The sequence below is a fragment of the Rhyacophila brunnea genome, unplaced genomic scaffold (assembly GCF_057557595.1).
Source record: "Rhyacophila brunnea isolate RB1 unplaced genomic scaffold, BYU_Rbru_1.0 scaffold_9, whole genome shotgun sequence".
Lineage (NCBI taxonomy): Eukaryota > Metazoa > Arthropoda > Insecta > Trichoptera > Rhyacophilidae > Rhyacophila > Rhyacophila brunnea.
In genome coordinates, this window is record NW_028233361.1 from 36,378,691 (window position 1) to 36,402,688 (window position 23,998).

A 23,998-nucleotide genomic window follows, 5' to 3' on the forward strand; every position below is an offset into this window, starting at 1 on the left:
TACCTGCCTACCTAATTTATTTTCCCGAGATATTTATATAATTTTTACTTTCAATATGTAATTTTGTTTACAATCTTTGTTTCACATTATCGTTATGTCAGTGAGATAAGAGACTGCATTGTCATTTGCGCAAAATTGTTTACATTTTATTTTATGATAACTTACCGAGTTGATAAAGCACGAGTTGAGATAAAATTAAGTCAGTAAAATAAAACAGCGCTCCTATGAATGACAATTGACACTAAAGTTGACAACAAAGTTTAAATTCTGTTTATTAAAATGAAGGTTCAGACAGGTAGGAAAAGTCCCATAAACTAATATTACTAAATACAATACTTGAATCATTCTCACACTAATTATAATATACCGTCACAATGTTATTGGTTACATTCATAAATTTAGCTGTTGTAGATTTGTTACTTATAGGTTATGTTTTTCACTTTAATACAATAATTTGATCTATATTATATTACCCAAAGATGTTGAAAAGAATCCACATTCTTTGATATCAATTGTATTTTTATCCTATCGAACCATTAGCTTTCAACGTTACCTACCTAAATTTCAGTTGATATAAATGACAGAGGTGTAATGAGGTTTTTTTCACCGTGTTTACCTATGTTTTAAAATAAATTAATGTTTTATTATTTACACCTATACAGATATTTGGAGAAAAAGAGAGATGTTAGGCGCTGTTAAAAATAATGCAGAACAATATGTCCTTAGCTTTATCTCACGAATTCACATTTCCACTGTACCGACTATGTCCACATTCTCGTTTAAATTTTGCTACTGCACTACTGCCTGGCAACCGTTTACAAGTGTGTAGAGTTGGAGACATCAGAAATTTATTGATTCTGATAGGTAACTTTTTTGTAGAAGACATTTTATTAAATATGTGTGTTTTTTTAATTAATCATTATCTATTATTGCTGAATTAATTGACTCATTACTATCTATTTAAATCTTACGAGGATCTGAAGAACTTCTTTTCTATGTGTTAAAATTAAAAGTATTAACTAACAATCCCCTCCAGTGCAGCTAATCACACTTTTCAAATGAGGAACGCCTCGAAATTTATCATTTCAATTTACGCTCCCGTGGTGTACGTATTTGTCAATTTACATAATTTCTAAAACGATCAGGAGTGATGTTAGAATTATTATTAGTAAACTTTTGGTTTATTGCGGAGAAGAAAAAGAGTATCGTCTAAAAGGAGAGTCGATATCTTAAATCTTAAATCGAGCAAATCCTCAGAGTTATCATCAGAAGTGGATTTTGGTTCCCTCTAACAACTCTTTCAATTTGGCCCCATCCAGAGTGGCCACTCTCCAATTCGGTTCCTCCAAGTATACAGCATCACTGATTATTTTTATTGACTGTAGCAAAGCCAAAACATGGAGGAAGGAAGAAGGAAAAATACATGATGACAGGCCAAATACAAAAAAAAACGTTACCGTGTAAGTCTCGAGCCCTGTAGGTATATCAATACACAGACTAGATTAATAAGACAGATATTCCAAAGCCAGTCGCCATAGATCAAGACCTTGAACGCAGTTTTTATTATTCATAATATAACATATTATAACACGTGTTTAAGTTTTATCCCATATTTCCCCACACTTTAGTATCGTACCTTCTTACAGCGACATTCAGAAGTTAACCCGCTAATTGTATATCTAACTACGTATTTTATTACTCAATATTCCTTTAGTCTTAGGTCCAGTCGAACCTGATAAACTGGGAAGAACGTTAACGCATGAACATTTTTCATTGGATTTCTCTCATTTCTACCGGCCGCCTCCACCACACTTGGAGGATCGTTTCAATGATGGAATCACACTTCAGAATGTAGGCTTCGTGCGACAAATGCCGTATTCTTCCAAGTACAATATAAAGTTCAATGGAGTGGATACCGATACTGCAGTCTACAATGATGTGATGGCATACAAAAAGTATGGCGGAGGTTCGTTGTATTAAACTTTGTGTCTTTTTTCTATTGTGTTGTTCTATTTTAAACAATGAGAACGGATGGAAAGCAGCAATTACTTACAATTGAACATGGTAATTTACTTTTACTCCATCATGACTTTACAATTGAAATAGCTATCGACTATAAAACAAAATTTGTGGAATTAGTACAAAGCATTTATTATAATATTATATTTTAAAATTGTTAAATGGCTATTTCAGTTGAGGCTATTAGTTTCAAGGTTGGTAATCTCCATATTCCGCTATTTTAAGATAATTGCAAAAAACCAAAAAAAAAAAATTAGTCAGAGTATGGACCTAATAGGTTGAGCAAGTGGCTGACATCCATTTCTCGTAAAAAAAAATATCTATCAATACAAACCTCCACTCTGTGGAGGCGTATATAATCCTATTAGGATCGGACATGATCGGAAAAAAAAATAGTATTTAAATTATTGGCTGATAAAAGACATTGTAATCAACATTCGGTTTAATTCTATTTAATAAACGTATGTTTTTTTTATTCAACGAATAATTCACAGGATTTAAGAATGTAACATCCTTTTATTGAACATACATAATTTGAAAAGACTTCTGAGAAATATATATAACCAATAGAAAAAATCTTTTTGAAAAAAAAGGACACGATTTCCGAGGGGCGCAGGATGTGTTTTTAAATTATGTGTTTAATTCTATTTAACTAACAAACAAAGCTGGATTTGGTATTTTATGAATACTTACATCAGAATTCAGAAAAATATTTAAAAAAGTATAAACAGAGATTACCGACTTTGAAACTAATAGACTCAAACATTATTTATTTATTTTCAGGAACGATTGTTGAGAATACAACATTTGGGCTGGGTCCAGATTTAAAGCTCATGAAACGCATTTCTTCAGAAAGTGGAGTGCATATTGTTGCCGGTACAGGTTATTACATTGGAGACATGCAAGATGCTGCTACTCTTACAAAAACTAAGGAGAGTCTCTACGAACGGATGCTCACAGATTTAACTGTGGGGTTCGCCGCTGACCCGACAGTGAAAGCGGGGTTCATGGGGGAGATCGCCAGCGTGTGGCCCATACAAGGTAGACCTTGATTTCATCGTTGAGAAAATCTTGATAACATAAGGATTACTTACAAATAATTTTGAACATCTCAAAAAAATAAATATTTGCCTTTATTTTTTAATTAAACTGTTGAAGATGATTGGCACCATTTTGATGCCACTGCTGACTGAGTGATTCTGGACAATCGGCAACAATTTGGCGATTGGTGAAAAAAAATATATTTCCGAAAATGACGATATCACCATGTATGTGCCCTTAAAAATATCTTCCTGTTGCTTCTAAATTTTATGACACAAAATAGTCATACACCACCAAACCGCGCACGATGGACAAGTTGTAATGTTTTCGCTTATGAAGACGTCAGACGAGATCCCAGATATGGCAAATTCACATGTTACTTTTCAATGTATGTATGTAAAAACTATTCTTAATAATTTTCTATGTACCACTGTTATATTCATTCTTTTTCAGATTTTGAAAAGCGTGTCATAGAAGCGGTGGGAGAGTTGCAGGAAGAATTGGGTTGCGGAGTCACTTTCCACCCTCACCGAGAGAGGGATGCTCCATTTCACATCATGAGACATTATTTGGAAGCTGGCGGAAAGGCTGACAAGGCTATTATGTCACATTTAGATAGTATATAATATTTTATTATTAAAACTGCATCGTACATTATTATATTATTTAACACAGAGTTTACAAAAGTTACTGAATCTATTCATCAATATCAAAATTACAAATTTTGTACTTGTCATAAATCAACCAAAGACCAGATATATATGTTAAAATCTCTTTCCTCTTAGGAACACTGCTCGATGATAAATCGGTACTGGAGTTCAGCGACTTGGGTTGCTACTGCCAGTGGGATCTGTTTGGAGTAGAAGTGTCCCATTACCAGTTGCACTCGCCAACTGACATGCCGTCTGACATCCAACGAATTGCCAAAGTCAAGTTGCTGGTCGATCAAGGAAAGGCTAACCGTGTAATGTTATCTCACGACATACATACCAAGCACAGATTGGTAATAATATCAAAGTTAATTACAATTCGTACAATAAAGTTTGCTGCTAATCCTTCATTGAAGGCCATAATAAATTAATTGGAAGATTTTGAAGGATCTTAAATATTATGTGTAATTTAAAAAAAACGATTATGTAGATTCATTCGTAGGAAGCTTCACACCAGCTGTGCTCAGAGATGAAGTCTTAAATATATTAATTGTATCCAATGAGCTGCCATTATTTAGATAAAAAAATACATAACATTAGGTAAGTTCCCATAGTAAAATAGGTAGTTTTTTTTTTTAAATAATGCTGCCAACATAGGTTACCAATTCAACCAAACTAAAATTGTTCTGGAATCAATATCAAATGTTGTGTATTATGAAAGGTTATAATTATTATCATTCGCTCTGGGTTTAGTCCTCTAGTTTTTTCTACTCATTATAAATTCATATCCGTATTTGGTATGATTTGGAAATTACTGACATCTAACATTGAGAATCTGAAGTTGCAAATTTGTTTGTGCTGTGGTCAGTGTTGCCATCTTTTTCTATGCTGATCATAGTACAAAGGCGTAAAAATTATAGTATTTCTGAAAAATATATAGTACAAGAACATTTTTCGTCTTGAATCCTTTAAAATTATAGTACTTTGGTATATTTGGCGTAAAATTATAGTATTTTACATTTTTCGCAGAATTAAAATTATGGTATTGTACTATAATTATAGTACGGTTGGCATCACTGGCTGTGGTGTCACCTTTATTAACTTTCATTGAAATTTTTAGATGGATTTTGGTGGACATGGCTATTCACACATCATTAATAATATCTTACCAAAAATGAAGGAAAGAGGAATCAGTCAAGAAGATATTGATCAAATATCAATCAAGAATCCTGCCGATTGGTTGAAATACAATTTAAAATAATACTACCCAGGTGGCCATATCAATTTAAAGAAAAAAACAATCTGTCATGATGTTTGCATAATGTATTATATAGGTAAGCAGGTGTAATTTTTATAGATTTCTATTAAAGACTAGATCATTGGTCTCCAAAGTGTTGTACGCATTCCCCTGATGTGTGGGCATACGCCAAAGTAGATACACTGTAGGTTTCTGCTCAATTGCATAGTAAATAGATATACATAGAACGTCACTCAGTCAACTGAAAGAGATGTGTTCTTCAATCCTTCGGTCATGTGATAAGAAGAGATCTGAGCAGCCTGGAGAGAAGAGTGATCTCTGGTGGATTGGAAGGGATGAGGTTGTAAGGCGTGCGCCTTCCAGATGAAGCGAAACTATCAAGAAAGCGACTGCATCAACAATAAACGACAAGATCAGTGCAGCATCTCTCCAGATGGAAGAAGATTGTTGGCAAAGCCTGTAATTTCAGTGAACAGTGATTACCATCCTCAGTAATGAGGCAAAGGATATGAAGAAATATTATATCGTGGTACGAGTTATTTCTCTTTTCTGCCTTAGGGATATGCAATCAAAAAGTTTGAAGATTACTAGATTAAGACAAGAAAATTCGGGACTGGTATACATAATCTAATCTTTTTGAGATCATAGACAATATGCAAGTCATATTGTATTTGATAGAATTAAATTAAGAAACAGTGGAAATATAATGTTAATATAAAACAGATATTTTTTATTTCTAACATTGTTATAATAGACACCTATGCGTACTTTGGTCTTTTTTAGATTAAAAAGTATGTATTAAGCTGCGAATTTACAGTATTTTTGTAATATGTATTGCAAACAGTAAAAACATGTGGAATAATCACCGGTAATAATTAATTTAACTATTTTATATGTACGACTTTTACACATTATCTATGCCCGCAGGTATTCAGTTGTCCATGCTGCAGTAAAAAAGTACAGGTTGATTCCTACGGTGCTAGATATTTATATACAGTCCCAAAAATGGTTCTTGGGAATAGAGGTTAGTCATTGCCCCAGTAAGGTAGTTTAACTGAAAAGATATCTACCAATATAATTATGGATAATGTTTATAGGATTTTTATTTTGTTTTATATTATATTGAGAATGATGAAATAAGATAAGAATGTATTATTGTTAATCCAATTTATTAACCATTAATAAATATATATTTTATCACTTTGATACATAGTTTAACATTAACACGAGTTATATTTCGACATGCTAGGTGAATTCGGATTACATAAATTTTACAACATTTTTAATTTCACAGTTTTCGCTTGATCGCGGGAAAGAATAATGAAATTACACCGGAGTCTACGAATTTTATGACAAAAACGGATTGATAAAAAATTAACACAATTTTTGAGCGATACACAACTGTCATGTTTGTTTTTTTTTTAATCATATTTCGTGGGTATTCTGCGAATAAGCATTAAGCCAAAAATACTAGTTTTGAGATAATCGAGTTTGAAAGTTTGGACGGTCTTAACTTGTTTTATACATATAAAAGGCAAATAATCTAAATCTGCGATATTGCTTTGAGTATGACTTAGTGCAGTTTCGCACGCAGAATTTTGTGAATACAGCCTGAGAATGAGAGAAGCAAATGCACTAAGTCCCTTTAGTGCCTTTTCTCTGAATTTATGTATGTCTTTTTGACTTATAACATAAATTATCTTCGCCAGTTTTATAGATATGACTGTGTGTGTTTTTGTAGACTATAGAGCATACTCTTAGTAAGATTACCTCATCATTAAGTCAATACAGCAAAATTTTGAGTTAGTGCTTTTTCGCAGAATACCCACGATTTAACTGTTTTGATATAAAAAATAACTAACTAGTATCAGTGGTAAAATAATTTATACATATAAATTTTCGAGACAGACAATAGTTATTTATAATACATATGATATTGTATGAGTTTATTATGCGTTTAATATATTTTTTTTTTAAAAGAACCACTGAATTTACTTTACCGTCATTCTGTAAATTAATTCATACATTAAATTTATATTATCTAAGGTCAAACAATAATGGCATATATCAAGTAAAATTATTACATAACTATTATTTTGATATACAATGATTAATAATATAATATGAAACATATCTTTAAAGATACTATTCATTTTATAATATAAAAGAAAGGCATAGAGAGTAATAGCAGAATTTAGATGGAAAACAGAAAGTATGTATGTAATGGGATAATATTATTTGTGTAGTTACTATAAAAAAAAAAAAAAACATTTTATGATGAGTGTTTTATACAAATGATGTATGAATTCTACGATAGCATTCAATTGCTCGATTTACCAAAAATATATAACATAAAGTTAATAATAGATTGACAGCAAATATCTGAAAAATGTTTATTGTATGCACTCATCATCACACATACGAATTCGAGGCGACCACAAACTTACCAACTTTATCTATTCGAATTACTTGACATTTACAAAATGGTTGGCACTCGGCAGGATTGTAGCTTTCAACTCTAACTCCTATAGTTGCCGCCACTAACTCAAATGTATCAATTTGTTAGCGACCTGGTATGGATATTGCTTTTAATGGTATATTTTCCGGTTGCACAGCACAACTTTGCCAATGGATCGCAAGCATAATATGTAACACCTTTTCTGTACAGCATCATAAACATGTCGAGACATATCATTTGAACAATTAAAACACTGCATTGGTATACTATATATATTATACAATTGATGGATGAATGCATTATTTCCACCTATAATAACATATATTTATAGTCTGATTTTTGTCCGATTTTGTCTGATGAAAAGTTTAAAAAGTATGCCGTTTCAGCTGAGTGGAATGAATGATGGTCTGTGTGCAAAAGCAACTTTAGCGACTTTTCTGAGTTCGGAGTTTAGCGCCTCAAATGTCTGTGTGAGAGGGTACAGTTTTTTTGCCAATAGTTTTGACACTGGAAAGGGGCGACAGTATTCAATACCAATGTCCAGACGAAGACAAATCAGTCACAGGTTAATTTAGTTTTGATCATGGAGGTAATACATTGTAGAAAACCCACATTAATTTTAATTATGTTCTCTTCATATTGTATATTTTTTTTAATAACATATTGGTTGTTACGCAAATATTGTTGATGGTACATTATACAATAGAACTTATGTATTTATGACACATTCTAAATTATGATAAGACAATTAATTAATTGTGAATTATTTTGAGTAGGATCATTGCTCGAACACATAATTTACGTAATCTTTATTTCACGAAGGAATATGAGATGTTTACGCACATATTATGATAATATTATGTATTAATTTCATAGTGGGATAATAAATTACACAGGAGGATGAAATTTTGTGCACATAACCTAAAAGATGGTATTTTTAACAGCATAAGAAATAAAGAATACGAAAAGTGACAAACCAATAAATTGCGGTAGTCATGAATTTAATGTGATTATGGTAAAAATTGGAGAGCCGTCTGTCTACATAATGATTTCTTTATCAATTTATTTAAAGTGATATTTGATTGATTGCATACAGGCATTCTAACCTATTACCTCCATGATACAAAAGAACAGTAAATATTATTATACGATAATAATTGAGAAATCCCACAAGCCGCTTGCGCACTGCACAAACCCGTACTCCGCAGACCTTGAGGCTTCAAGGCCGGGCCGTGCTCACTGCTCCAAATCCAGATTTTGCAGTTCTTCGTCCAGGTCATCGTCCACGAAGAGGTTCTCGTTAATGGGCCCCGTGTCGGCCGCTTCCTCCTCGGGGGAGGGGGAGGTGGACATGTCGCCGTTGGTCAATGCCGTGCCGTTGTGTCGCTCCACCGCTATCGTGCCGGTGCCGTCAGCCTAAGCAGCAGAAGAATCCATTTATGTCTTATATTATATCTATCTAATTCAGGGGTGCCCAACCCAAATCGTTTGGTGGGATAAAAAAAATATTACTGAGTTTAAGGTGGCCCACACATATAAAAAAAATAAAACAAAGAACTTATTCAAAATATTTTATTACCTTATAATTAATGTGACACTTGTTTTTGTATTCGACTGCCTCATGTAATAACACACCAATTCGAAATAGTGTGTTTTATGTTTTTTGAGCTATTGTTGTATAGAAAAAAATACCACACCAGCCAATTTTTTTTTGGATTTTTTTCTCGAAAATGGATTTAAGTTATGAACCATTCCATTTAATTAATATGTCGCCAACTAGATCTCGGCGAATATTACAATAAGCTCAAGAGACTAATAAAATAAAGGATGGAAACAATAAAAAAATAAATCTCCTATTTCAGACAACACATTTTTAGGTTATAATTATAAATGATTCAACCTTAAATATTCTGTCTGTACTATTGGCTCCTACAGGATTTTTAATGTTTATAATATTCTGTGTTTCGTAATATAAACTATAACGTCTTCCTATCATTAGTAAGCATCGTATAAATGCATATTTGCACCATTAGTTTCCAATTTACAACCTACAATAATTATTCTTCTTGTATTGATTCCATGACGACTTGTGATAAGTAAATAAGGTAATACTTGCCTATTTTTGCACATGTGTTGACCTTTTTACTATACTTTTATGATAAATATGGTAGTAAAAATAGTCTAAAAGGTTTATTGCATGTTTGGGTGAAAATTGGATAGTCCAGGTTGATTTTATCCCCATCTGAAGACTCCGAATAGTCCTAGTGATCCTGGATTGTCGGGTTTTAGTTGTTCTTCCAGTGTGCCATTATGACGCAAAAATTTGGAGGAGATTTGGGAATGATTGATGATTTGATCGAAGAAATTACGAAATCTCTAGCAGATCTTACACAGAATGAAATATATCGCTCTATTTTAGAGCATAATAAATAACAGTATACTTCTGTCAGTACTTTTCCACCTTGAAACATAAATGCACTTGTAGACATCACGTCATCAGACATGACGTTGTACTTACTTAGTGCATCTGTACAAAGTATTTTCACTATAAATTGACACACTTGAATCGAGAATAAGAAGAGAGCTGTAATTTAAGACTTGTGTAAAAGGAAGAAAGCCAAAAAAGCATTCAATTCAGGTGAAGAATATGTGAATGAATATAAGAATATTTGAATACCATGGAAGCACTATGTAAAAATTCTTGCCAATTCAAATATGTGCCCAAAAAATGAGTGAATCCGAACGTCAAGTTAGTTTTGATTCATTTTGTATTATTGGCAATCATGAGAAACAATGGGATTACATCTTACGATATGACAAGTCAGTGCAAAAGAAAACCCAAAACTACCAGCTTCTTTAAGACGTTTAAAAGCACTTATTTATGGTTTGTCATGCTATAACGAAATAATAAAAGTATGTAAAACTATGTTTTTACAAACACTTTCAATTTCAAATATGTGGGTGGTGAGTGCTTTTAAAAAAAGGAAGAGTCAGAATTGCTATTGTATAGTCAAGGCAGGTACAACAACCGTTCTCATGCACTCAAGGAAGCAAAAAAAAATAGTATAATTGAACATGTTAATAATATATTTCATAAGAAAAGAATCCCACTATGTTAGAAAAAATAGCCAAAAAGAATATTAAGACGAGAATTTGAATATGGTGAAAATGTTTCCCCAATATAGCATATGATTTGGATCAAAACAATATCAATTTCCAATTGCTACTGAACGCCAATATAAAGGCATATTTTTCTCGTATTTCTTCGTCTGAACAGGAACGGAAACAATAATTGAGTAAATTAAATATTTAATAAAAAATAAAGTGATTATCAGTAACATTTATTATTTACAGAACGTTCGAGAGAGATGAAACAGGGTGATATAAATCGTGCAAAAGAAAATCGCATTACAACTGTTACAGCATGTTTTGATTTACAAAAGTTTTAACTGTGTCACAAAGTGAAGTACGAGTCTTTCATTATAAGAGAAAATAATATGCCATCTATAATCTCACTGTTCATGATAGGATGGCTATTAATTGTTACCTTTGGCATCTACAAACAGCTAAGTGAGGTGCGATAGAAATAAGTAGCTGCATAGAAGTATAGAAGTCTTATAAGTACTATTTTTACATATTTAAAATCTAATTTTAAGAATACAGTTGTATATTATATGATAGTTTTCCTATACTTAATTTAAAAAAAGTTTAATTTACATAACGTTTATAATGCTGCAACGTAATTAACGTAAAATATATAGGTAACAAACTATCCTATCATTTCTTAATTTATACTACCAATCATTATTATGTTGAGTGGAATATTCATTAAGTAAATTTGCAATTATTTTACTATAATATTATGTTCTGTAAAACAATTTCCTCAAACTGACTGAATGGTTAAAATACAGTTTATTGCAATAAAATATTGTTTAATTAAAAAATCTCTTCATATTCCATCAGAATATCTAAACATATTTTTGGTTTAATCAAATATCATCGAGAGAGAAAACACTAAGAGCACATAGTATGTCATTCCCCGTAAAAGTCAAAACAAAAATCTCTCTAAGTCGAGATATTTAAGATTATCTTTCAGAATTAGCATGAAAAAAAACACCATCTCAAGTTACGTGGTACTTTTTTTATGAAAAAAAAAATAATTACGTGGAAAAACACACCAAGTATAGATATATACACCCTCTTAAAATATATAAACGGGAAAAATCACACCAAATCTAGATGTAATATTTTAGTTGTCAAACTTAACGTGGAAAAACACATTTAGGGTATTATTTCCCAAATTATTGTCTTGCAAAAGTTGATTGTATGCTTAAATGATACTCTATTTAAAGATATAAATTATAATTTAAATAATATTTGCACATAATAAACGGCTTTTGCTACAAATTTTTTTGAATGGTTTTTTTGCTCTCCTGAAAAGTTGATAATTTAGAGTTAGTGTGTTATTCCATGAGGTAGTCGATATTATGTATTTGATATCTTTTTCATATTGACTGGTAATTTAGCTGACACGAATCGCAGTTGATTGGTCGTGTTTTCATCGAGCAACCTGCTGTGACACTTCGTTTATGCACATTGCTAGTCGTTTTAATTTTGGAAATTTATCTTCGAGGATATATTTCTGATAATACTTAAGCTTATTACCTTCAAACATGCACTTTAACTCTATGCTTGATTGCAGTTCTATTAGCTCCATTTGTAAATTTGGAGTCGCTGATTCCACCTCCATGTAAAATGGAGTTAAGAACATTTCCTCATACTTCTGCATAAATGCGAACCTGGTATCGAATTCTATTAATTTTGTGACTTCAAGAGAATATTTAAAAAAATCTTTACGGTCACTATTAAGTAAGGAGTGTGTGGAGCCGGCATAAGCATAAAAACAGGTACTAGCACGCAGCACAACAAGAAAGTTCTAATTTCACAAAATATAATATTAATGTGGTAAATTTACGAGATTTTTTATGTATTGTATGAATACCAAAATGCAAAATATAGGAAGCTGAAAACTTCAATTGGGCCTTGCGCTGCAAAGTCTTCATTTGGGCCACAGGTCGGGCATGCCTGATCTAATTCATCAAATGATATATAGATTTCATTAATGACAGAAGTTCACTATTTTCGGGGTATGAATGTGTTTCAAGATGTATTTTAGTCTCGAGTCATCGAAATAATTAAAAATTCGCCAGACCTCGTGCAATTCATTCTCATTTCACAACTTGTCACCGTGCACTAAACGCTTTGAAATAAAATTTGTCAGATAATAATACCTCTGTAGCTTCCAAGGTGATGAGATCGAGCTGCAACTCTTTGTATTCGTGTTCCTCTTCGTCATTGTCTCTCTGCAGGCGCGAGGAGTCAAGAGTCTGCCCGCCTTCCTCATCATCTTCGTCCTCATCAGCCAGGTCAGGGTTGAAGCTGAACATCTCACGACCCGATAGACCGACGTGCCGACCTGCTTTGAACTCGGAACGCTTCTGCTCTTCATCCTTGGTTACCACGTCCTGCGGAAATGAAAATAATCACAAATTAAATACATTCCAACGTCACAGGCTATCTGTACACAGTACAGTGAATTTCATGTCACCATTGGTAGGGAAATAAATCAATGGAATATTTTGTATGAATTTACATCTATCTATGTATCATTTTATTAGCTTCAAATACAATTTATTTATTTAAACATATTATATTTTTAAATCGGCTCTACAACGTGACGTGGATCTTGGTTGTCTCCTGAAGACATTCCTTAACAAAGGATTACAAAATATCAATTCAAGATTTTCAAAAGACATTTACGTTTTAGGAAATAATTTCCATAAAATACATGTTTATTTAATTTCACCTCACATAAGTGGAATATATCAATAGTTGAAGGAATTTGGTTGAACACAGTTATTGCTCCCTGACTGGCATCACTAATGGCAGGCTGATTCTACACCTTAGGAGTTAACAATTGACCCTTGAATGTCCAGAATTCTTTTTGATCATCAGTTTCGTATGATTATAAGAAAAGGGTACAATTAAAAATATATAATAAGCAAAAAAATGCTGTTAAAAAGGTTTATTCTGAAAATAAAATAGATGATTGTTATCTGGACTTTCTTCATCCCCAATTAGTCCGGATAATCGAGGTTCTACTGTACAAACAACTGATTCTCCTGATTTCTTAGATAGTTATCAGGGGGAAACATAAGTGGAAAAATGGTAGGTACTTAGTTACAAACGAGCTATGGTCTTGGCCCTCACACATCCTTAAGTGGGCCCCCCTACCTATCGCAGGGTTAAAAGCAGTGTGACGCTCTTCAGAAGTGTTTTCCAAATGGTATTCCAGGTAAAATTAAGGGTATTCAGTGTAGTTTTGGTGATTTTTTGTATTCTGGAATTTATCCACTTGAATTATGGAGTTGTCGAATATCGACATACAATAATCAAAATTTTCATCACACAACGACATATTTTAAAATGTTAATACTCTTCAAGTAAAATAGCGCCACCATTTGAGCAAATTTGTGTTTATCTCACTTACGAGGTAAACACGCCTGGCCCCCAGGCTAGAGCCCTATCAACCCCCCCTTGTAGGGGCCATGACAGCGGTACTTAAGTTCGATTACATTACGTCAAAGAATAAAGTACCGGGACGAATGCTTCATAGTATCTTCAGATCCATGACAGTTCTGACCAATAAAGCCAACATATGGAGCAAATTCAATATGTAATGGCACTGATGTACCTAGGCCTCCGATGAACACAGACACTGTCTCAATAGCTTATGAAAACATGTAGAATCTACAAAAGACAAAGTGGCTGAAAGCATAAATAATATGTAACAAAGAACGTACCTTTCTATCTTGAAGTTTTCTCTTCTTCCATGCGACGAAAGTTTCAAGAGTAATTTTAGTCTGTTTCGATCCTAAGGCAGCCCGCTCCCTCTCGATAAGGTCAACTAATGAGATTTCATTTTTCTTGTCTTCCATTTTCTTTTTGTCTTTCTTGAGAACGAAGCCAGGTGGCAAGGCGTGTCGGTAGATGCATTTGCCGCCCGTCGGACATTCCCAAAACCAACCGTATTTAGACTTTTCAACTGCCTCCAGGAAGAATTTGCAAATCTGAAGTATAATTAAACAATAGATATTAATTAATGTTCTTCAAAACCGACACCATGTTTCGTTTACTTTAAGTTTATTGGGATAGTTCGAGATGAAAGTAAACTGATGTGCCTAATGCAGTGGTCGGCAAACAGCGGCTCGCGAGCCACATGCAGCTCTTTGGCCCCTTGAGTGTGGCTCTGCCACAAATGCCCTCTGCTATATTTGACATGGCTACAAAGAAGAAGCAAAGGAAATCGGATGACGAAAATAAAGGGCCATGATTTAATTTTACGAATACCTTACATACAATTAAATTTTTATCAAGTTTTATTCAGTGTACAAATAGTTTAATTAAGACTTAAATCATTAACTAAAGTTTATTAAGTTAATAAACAGTGTACCTACATAGGTATATAATTTCAGTTTAAGAAATTTGGCTCTCAAAAGAAATCTGAATCGTTGAATTGTTGATATTTGGCTCTGTTGACTGATGAGTTTGCCGACCACTGGCCTAATGTATCAGTAAAAGTCGCAAATTGTTTTATATCAACAGAAAGAGACAGTACCGATTCGTGGTGAAAAGTCCTACATAATATTGATCAGCACCGTCTTACGCAGAGGAACGAAGAGATTTGAAAATAAACCTCTAAGTCGGCTCGCACATCGGAACTCGTCTCGCCTAAAAACGTGTCGAATACGTCGATGTGACGTCATCATTATTTAACGAAACAGCATAACACGCGTTGCCAAATGGAGCTTCGCAGATTGATCGAATGCAACTGTTTCGTCTGAAAAAAACATCTGGCTGTTGCATCCTTCTCGGGCTCCGAGTCGGAGGGTCGATGTCACAAAGAAACACCTACAAATTGGTCATTCCTATACCGGCTCGCCGATCACCGCATTGAAATATCAATACGTTTCGAAAGCTACGCGCGACTGACGCTAGATGGATGTGCGAGCCGGCTTATGGTTACAATACACAAGCTGATTCGCTGAGCAACTGGACCAATCGAAGAAATACATAATACAGTCAAGCTCGGTTATTACGATCACAGATATAGTGAGATCTCGGATGTAACGTAATTAAATTGTAACAAATTTATCTAAAGCACAAAAATCAACATTATTACAATTATAATAAGTTAATTGCTGAGTCAATAAAATTTAATATGAATCAATATCTGCCTTATCTTGTTAAGGTCACTCTGTGAATGTTACAGCAATATGTATTACTATAATATATTGATGATATAATATATCCATAAATGCTGCCGAGTTTAAGATTTCATGAAGCATAATACAATACATACTGTATTTTTAAATCTAAATTTTTATCATAACACAGACAAATGAATATAGCTCACTATATCAGTGGTAGGAATATTTTTAGACATCCCCAGTTTTTTCTCGACGACTTCTTGAAGTTTCTCCTCGTTCCAGTTGTCCATAGTGTCTTCATCATCGTCTCTCATGTCCACATAGAGCGACCTCTTCTCCGCTTTCCTTTCTATGGTCAGATCGTGGGAGAATTTACAACGGTCTCCTTTCGTACACAGACCTTGTTTGAAGAATGCACACACCACTGACTTTGGATCGGTACCTGAAACCAGCGAGTCGGATTAGTAAGTAGTTAAAAAAAAAAGTGAATTACCATGTTCGATCGTAAACGGAACATATGGGACTCCACAGAGTGAAGGTTGTATTATCAGACCTTTTTTACGAGGAATAGTTGTTAGTTATCTGCCCAACCTTTTGGGTTCTTGCACTTACGGTTTCAAACCCATGACGCACAGACGATTATATACAAGGACGGACACTCTACGTACTGAGCTAATGCGAGTAAGAATTAATTAGAAATAAAAACGGTGGATGCTTTTGTTGCAACCTTCGTTGGCTGATAAAAAAGTATATTGCTACTTATAAAATCGATAGGTAATTATAATACAAATCCTCCCGGATATGGGTAGTTTCAATTGTAAAATTGCACAAATATTTTAATAATCACGTGCGGTGACTTTAGTTTGTGGGGATGCTGTAAAAGAAGTACCTACCTACATATTATTATCTACTTGGGGAGTTAATTGTTTGAATTTTGGTGGGTGGTCGATAATGTGGTATGGTCTGTGGTGCGATATTTAAAAAATGTTAAATTACAGTTAAAAAACACATGTTATTATTACATAGTACTTAAATATTTACATAAGATTATTTTTAGGGATGTTCTGAATTTATAGCAGCTACGGATGGCACAAAATTGGTCAACAAGACATGTGGAATTCAGGAATACTTAATATATTATCACCAGCTTCCAAGCAAGCAAAAAATTAAAATTTTCAAATGCCCATGTCTGAATTTTATAGATGCGGAAAAGGTCTATTCATCAAGGCGATGAAATATTATCTCACAAGACGCAGCTGTATTTTTTAACCGGATGTATGCCACAAGCGCGTTTATGCGTCTACAAATCGGTGCATGCAAGGCTGGCTATAGAAAATGAGCGTGTATACACACTATACTAGCCCAGTCGCTTGTTTTAAATATATAAATATATTATACACAATATACTGTCACCTCTTGAGATAATGGTGACATTCGTAACCGATATACAAGTCTTTATGATATACTTTAATATATTTCTAAACAATGATGTTTCTAAGGTTTGATTTTTTCATCGAAATTCGTAGCTCGTCGGGTACCACCATTCTAATACCTCCCGGCATTTAAAGGGTTTATGCAATGACAAATTGATGTGACTTTTTCAGCAATCCTCATAGCAAAAAATACCGAATAATAGTTGAATACACACGTCATGACAACAAACCAAGTGGTACAAAGTATCTCTAACTTGATGTTAAATCATTCTAATATTTCACCTTTTTCTACTTTTTGAGTGATGGCAACAGGCTTGGACAATAAAGTCATTTCTAATTCCTTCAATTTCTTCTCCTTCTCGGCTTTCTTGGCCAATGGGTCCATTGGCCCCGCAGGATGGATGCCGCCACTTTTAACTTGTTTTTCTACTTGCTGGATGAATTTTTGTTGCTTAGCCCCTTTTTTGTTCTTTAAACCGAATGTTTTGTCCTGGAAAAATACAAAGACAAAAAAAAGTAAGTATTCATAGCTATAAATGGGTAGGTGGCAGATTTACGAACTAAGCATTCTTTGTAGTAAATACCATAGACAGTTACGTCCTCAGAAACAGGCAATCTTAATAGGTTACTAATGATACTGAAGGAGCTGACTGGGAGCAGCATTCACTCTGTCCTGAGAGAAGCAGAGGATCGATAGGGTTGGAAAGTATTAGTTGATTTAAAGATGAAAAAACTCCCAAGGTGGTTACGATCCTCAGCCATGAGGGAACGATCAAGAAGAAGAGAGTGTTACTGATAAAACCTTGGTATATGTATCTTTTTACACCAAAATATCGTTTTCTTAATTGATAGTTATTTCAAATGCTTAAAAATGATTTTTTTGGAAAAGATATGAGAATATAAGTACAAAAAACATCAATATGTAAAAATCAAAATAAATGCATGACACCAATTTATACTATGATAATTAAAGATTATTATAATACAACTGTTTTTCATGTTAACTAAACACAGTGATAGAAGCAAGCGTAAAAATGACCAAGTGGCTTAAGGTGGATTTTTCCATAAACAATATTGCTCCAGTGCCCTAACATAACCTATTGAAAAAACATAGAAGCAAATAAAAACCTATGACGCTAAGTCTACTGCAAGCGGAGGGCTTTGCACTATAAGTTTTCATTTGTTTCTGGGTTACGGTAGATTGTATTATATTTTAGATTTCAATTATTAAAAGACAGGAATGGATAAATTCTGGCGTCTGCCATAGTCTCATTTGGTTCCGATAACTCGAATTGAATCGTGTTGGTAATGAAATAGAGTCGAACTTGGTTATTACGATAACGGAAATAGCGAGATCCCGGATGTAATGAGGAAACATTCGTTGACATTATTTTAGTTAATGATTTTCTCCATACATTTATTCACTTTTATAACGAGCTACTTCTCAGGTATATCGAGCAAAACTGTAAATGTGTCGATCGTTTAAAATAACATTTTCGACCCTAAGCAATAAAATCCGACCGGGCAGATAACTAGACCGATGCCGCCGGTATCGGATTATGTTTATGACACTAATTAAGTGTCTAAGTACCTAATTGGTGTTTTCGCCGACAACATTTGAAAAGTATCCACACATATGGTTGAAATTGCATGTAAAAAATCCAAGCTCTGAAGTCAGTAGGTACCTACCAGCGCCGGCGGCTCAGCACTTCCATTACAATAAACAACTTCGGTACTGTTCGGTTATACGGAATACAGCGGAAAACGCATTTTGAAAATAGCCGATAAACTGGATTATTTGTTAGGTTAATGATACACCCCTGTTACAGGCGGGCTTCTCCCGGTGTAAAATAATCATTTAGTAGCTTAAGTCGAAACGTAACCCTGACCTCTAGAAACGGCTTCATAAAACATCTAATCTGATTCCTTGCTCAACCACGAAAGTATTTCTTTTTAATTTAAAAAGTAAAAATGATGATGGATGAAAGAGATAATTTTAAGACTAAATATAAGTATTTAAATATAATAAATTTTGCCGCGCTTGCCGGCAACATAAAAATCCCTGCGCGCCTGCGCCGAGGTGGTCCTCGTGATTCGTCAAATCAAAATCAGGCGATAAAATTTGGCCAATCACGAGAGTCCTTTTTGTTGGACGGCGTAGGTACGCGAGATTTGAAAAAAAAAAAGTAATTAGTAAGCGTCCCCTTTCCGATAGGTACGGACCTGACGACTACAACTGTAAAAATCCCAAATATAATTTGTAAAACTAAAACTACTAAAAATGTAAAATATAAACAATATCACGTTACGAGCACGAAGGACTGTGTTTTATTTATACTCCAACCGTTGAAATTTCTTTTTTTTTTGTGAATCCGGGGTTCGATGGACTCCTGAGCTAGCCGCTGGAACCCCGGGGATCTCAATGGCGCCTGGCAACATGGGGCGTGAAGAATCGCATTAATTCTTCCGAACCCGCGAAATAAAATTTACGCCCGCGAACGCTAAATAAAAGTTGACGATCCAGGAGCCGGAACAACCAAGAAATGGTTAACTAAAAAGCGGACTCTGACGTAACCCTTATCGAAGAAGAAGTGCTGTCTCCAACATCAAACCGGGAGGGCCCTCTGGTGTTCGAAGACAGTCCACATACGGAGCTGACCGCGCCTAGCGTCGTGCTGGAGACCGTAGCACCAGCGCGTCTCCAGTACGACGAATGGCTGCACAAATCCCACCTATGGAGACCAGACACATCATCGACGGTATCCAGCGAGGAGGGCTCGTAGAGGCCACGGCCCACTCACGACGAAAAACGGCGAGCAAAATGCCGATTTTCCTAGGGTATCACTAACATGTGTACCCTAGTCGACCACGGGATGTTCGGTGAGGAGAGAAAAAGGAAACGCGAGGCTAGGGAGCCTCACAAGAGGGCTGAGAAGGCGCGCAAGCTGAGATGAATCGAAGAAGCTGTACGGGCGCAGGCTCGACCACGAGGAGATGAAGCAGGACCAGTCGCCAACCCTCTAGTCAAGGGTGAACGCCGAGTTGCTGTTGGAAGTTTCAGTGTAAACAGTGTAGTTAAAAGTGAAGATAATAATCGTAAATATCCGGAAATTCTTCTAATTACGGATAAAAAGTTAATTAAGGACCCACTTTCTGAGCCCTATAATCTTAAGTTCGTTAGTAAGAAAAATGTACATTCTAGTTTTAAAAATAACGCTCCGCAAAGTGACGCCAATTCTTTCCGTTCAAATAAAGTAAATATGAATGAATTCGAAAACATTAACATTGAAAATCGCAAACAATTTTATAAACGGGAAAGACGATATTCTACAGTAGCGCGAAACCTGTTTCAAAGTTACGCCGTGTTAATAATTTGAATCCAAAGAGAAACGAGGAAAATAGTACACTACCGTCCCTATTATTTCTTTACAAATTACCAATCGTAAATTTAACACAGCGAAAACGGAACGGGAATAATAAGGCGTCACTCGACAAAGTGTTAGTTGTTATGTTAAATTTTAATAATAAGTTAAAATTAGGTATAAAAGGATGAAAGTAGAGATTGTATGCTTGTGATAAAAAAAAAAAAAAAAAAAAAAAAATGAGTCAATAAGCCGTAAATTTCTCAATGGGTTTCAATAATAATAAAAAAAATAATAATAATAAAACGTGAGAGGCACCGTAAATCGGGCGCGTAAAACGAAACAACAATTTTTTTTAAATAAAATGGGTTTCACTAAAAATAAAGTTAATTACACAGTTTTAAGTGTACTGATTCAGAAATAAATATAATGAGAGGGTGGAATATTTCAATTTTTAATATCAATGTGATTTATACAGTCAATACAATGTTGCAAAATAATTATGGGTATTAGGGTAAAATATTCAATGTGATAGTAAGTACCATAAGTACAATGGGAAGATTTTATATAAAATTAGTAGCTATTTAATGTATGGGGTAGGAGTAATTAATAAAGTAAATTCGAATAAATTTAAAGTACAGGAAGTCTAATGAACGAATAAATTACTAAAGAAAGAAAAAGAATAAATACAGATGAAGACAATTTGGAAGCACAAAGGGAGCCACCTCTCGAAGTAAGCGCATCCAAAGGCAGCGTAGCCGAAAATTCATGATACCAAAGCTTGATGGTGTGGAGAGTGCGCACTCTCCTTTCTCGCGCAGGTTCATGGAGAGACTAGGGACGTGACGCCTGAAAGATATCGTGAAACAACAAGAGGTACTTCCGAAGTGTAACCATCTATATATAAAAAAAAAAAAAAAAGGGAAAAGGATACTTATTGTAAACATCCATCCTATTACCTGTGGGAGAGCCGTGCCGCCGTCAACGAGCCTGGCCGTTGTACCGCTATACGATGCCTTGCCCGCAGTAATAGGAACAGATGGAGACACAGTACCTGTCCATCTATGAGGTGATACTCCAGAGACCAGCAGATCAGTGGAAAACTTTCCACAGAAAGATATCCGCTGCCCGGAACGAGCCTGGCTCAATAGTAACGCCACTACCACGCCCTGGTTGCAAAGGCAGACGACGCCAAACGAGGTACGCTCCTATTGCACCAGAAGAAGAAAAACGTAACACGAAACTATAATTCCGAACGAGGGCTAAACGTCTACAAATGTAGCCTCTCGGAATACAAAAAACTGGACAGCCCAAGAGTCAAAGACTATAGCTCCGCGACCCCTCCGCTGACTAATAAAAACGAATAAAATAACAAGAAAACCTAATTAAAACAAAGTAACACAAAATAAATGTACTACACTGAAATTAAATCAAACTCTGACCTATTCAAAAGTATCGCGAAAGCATTGCTTTGAGCTGAAAATAATAATCCAAAATAAATATAGAAAATAAAAAAAATAGAGCTAAAGTATAGAGTTTTATGTTAGAATAGTTAGATTGTAGTTGAATTCTTTTATAAACTGTTTATCATGCCATGTACTTAACGGATGAACAAGGAATTGGATGGGTGGCCGATGAGATCAGGGCGTACCTTTCGACTTTAATCCAGATGGGGCGAATTGATACACCCCTGTTACAGGCGGGCTTCTCCCGGTGTAAAATAATCATTTAGTAGCTTAAGTCGAAACGTAACCCTGACCTCTAGAAACGGCTTCATAAAACATCTAATCTGATTCCTTGCTCAACCACGAAAGTATTTCTTTTTAATTTAAAAAGTAAAAATGATGATGGATGAAAGAGATAATTTTAAGACTAAATATAAGTATTTAAATATAATAAATTTTGCCGCGCTTGCCGGCAACATAAAAATCCCTGCGCGCCTGCGCCGAGGTGGTCCTCGTGATTCGTCAAATCAAAATCAGGCGATAAAATTTGGCCAATCACGAGAGTCCTTTTTGTTGGACGGCGTAGGTACGCGAGATTTGAAAAAAAAAAAGTAATTAGTAAGCGTCCCCTTTCCGATAGGTACGGACCTGACGACTACAACTGTAAAAATCCCAAATATAATTTGTAAAACTAAAACTACTAAAAATGTAAAATATAAACAATATCACGTTACGAGCACGAAGGACTGTGTTTTATTTATACTCCAACCGTTGAAATTTCTTTTTTTTTTGTGAATCCGGGGTTCGATGGACTCCTGAGCTAGCCGCTGGAACCCCGGGGATCTCATTAACCTAACCAAACCTAACCCAAACTAACAAATAATCCAGTTTATCGGCTATTTTCAAAATGCGTTTTCCGCTGTATTCCGTATAACCGAACAGTACCACAACTTCTTTTGTAGTTTATGAATGCCATGTTTGTTTCTGGGATTTTTACGATGGTTTTCAGATTTTTCATGTTCTATGCTTAAATAGAACATGGCGCGAAAATTGTTATAATGATAAAACGAGTAATGCTTATAACGAGCAAATTCAGTCGGTCCCATCTTCCTCGTAATAACCAAGTTCGACTGTATATATTTTTTAATTGTTTTATATTGCATAAACTGGTGTGGTATATTATGTCCATTGTGATTTCTACATTTAAACATGTAAGGACTGTATCTTTACTGTTTTTTTTGTAATCTTTTAACGTTAAAACTAGAGATAAAAAAAGTGACTACAATTAACATTTTGTAGTAAGCTTTTAGTATAACTTAAAATTTATGATATAAAAATATATTATTAAATGCATTTGATTCATGAATTTCAATAAGCATAGTTGGTGACTGCTTATTTATAGAGGACTAGTTGAAAAATATGACATGCCAGCTCAAGTCTGGCAGTGGAAAATAACATATGCTATAACTAGTAACATAAAGATATTATATTCATTCAAAAACTCAAACTGGATGAAAATTGCATTATTTAAATAAATATTTTCACAAATACCTCGATAACTTTTTCCTTTTTCTTAATTTCAGTTTTTTTACTGGCCCCACTATTGGTCTTTTTCGGTGGCATGGTGAATGTCAGTGTCAGACAACTCAGCTAAACTGAAATATGAGTAAAGCGTAATAATGAAGGGTTACTTAAAGATATTAATTAAGCAATATTTAACGGTCAATTAATAGAAGTTCAGTTGTTAGAGTGTTTTGTATACGGTTTTCTTTTTTAAATGAGCAAAAAACTATAAAAGAAAATTTGACTTACATTTCCCCCTATACGCGGTTATAGGTTATGGAGCATAGACTAAACATGGACTAAACTCTCAAGAACGTGTGGAATGTTGTCATATAATATAATATCTTAATAATTATTTTCTACATTATTATCGTGTAATATTTTGTCATTTTTATTCCTGAGTCAGATACCTAAATAATTATTCTCCAGCATTATTATGGATTTTTGGTACTTTACCGGCTGATCCATGATCATCTTAAAACTGCGATATGATGCCAAT

General features: G+C 34.3%; 2 protein-coding genes across 4 annotated transcripts; one reads left to right on the forward strand and one right to left on the reverse strand.

Moving 5' to 3' along the window:
* The first annotated feature begins 224 nt into the window (after positions 1-224).
* On the forward strand, positions 225-11,345 carry LOC147063559 (phosphotriesterase-related protein). Of its 3 annotated transcripts, none has more exons than XR_015072048.1 (7): positions 225-295; positions 1,715-1,966; positions 2,803-3,060; positions 3,514-3,678; positions 3,846-4,063; positions 4,831-5,044; positions 10,781-11,345. XR_015072048.1 is itself a non-coding variant. In XM_085959360.1 (6 exons), the coding sequence occupies exons 1-6, from the start codon at positions 280-282 to the stop codon at positions 4,969-4,971; spliced, it is 1,050 nt and encodes a 349-aa protein (XP_085815486.1). In that variant the 5' UTR covers positions 225-279; the 3' UTR covers positions 4,972-5,833. The 3 variants fall into 3 exon arrangements, 1 of the variants encoding a protein (XP_085815486.1); XR_015072049.1 differs by lacking the exon at positions 10,781-11,345 and adding an exon at positions 5,896-6,009; XM_085959360.1 differs by lacking the exon at positions 10,781-11,345 and having other exon boundaries at positions 4,831-5,833.
* LOC147063560 (zinc finger CCCH domain-containing protein 15 homolog) lies at positions 7,287-23,784 on the reverse strand. The gene is made up of 7 exons (XM_085959359.1): positions 23,749-23,784; positions 23,488-23,591; positions 17,412-17,619; positions 15,903-16,138; positions 14,290-14,556; positions 12,718-12,951; positions 7,287-8,842 (listed from the first exon to the last, which is right to left on the reverse strand). Exons 2-7 carry the CDS (start codon positions 23,557-23,559, stop codon positions 8,663-8,665), a joined length of 1,197 nt encoding a protein of 398 aa, XP_085815485.1. The 5' UTR covers positions 23,560-23,591; positions 23,749-23,784; the 3' UTR covers positions 7,287-8,662.
* Between the last annotated feature and the right edge of the window lie 214 nt (positions 23,785-23,998).

Coding starts and splice junctions, on each gene's coding strand:
- LOC147063559 (XM_085959360.1), top strand. Junction 3,061..3,513: donor CAGCGTGTGGCCCATACAAG/GTAGACCTTGAT, acceptor ATTCTTTTTCAG/ATTTTGAAAAGCGTGTCATA. Junction 3,679..3,845: donor TATTATGTCACATTTAGATA/GTATATAATATT, acceptor CTTTCCTCTTAG/GAACACTGCTCGATGATAAA.
- LOC147063560 (XM_085959359.1), bottom strand. CDS start 23,559: ATGCCACCGAAAAAGACCAATAGTGGGGCCAGTAAAAAAACTGAAATT. Junction 17,620..23,487: donor AAAAGGAAAAAGTTATCGAG/GTATTTGTGAAA, acceptor GTATTTTTCCAG/GACAAAACATTCGGTTTAAA. Junction 14,557..15,902: donor ATATTCCTACCACTGATATA/GTGAGCTATATT, acceptor ATTATACTTCAG/ATTTGCAAATTCTTCCTGGA.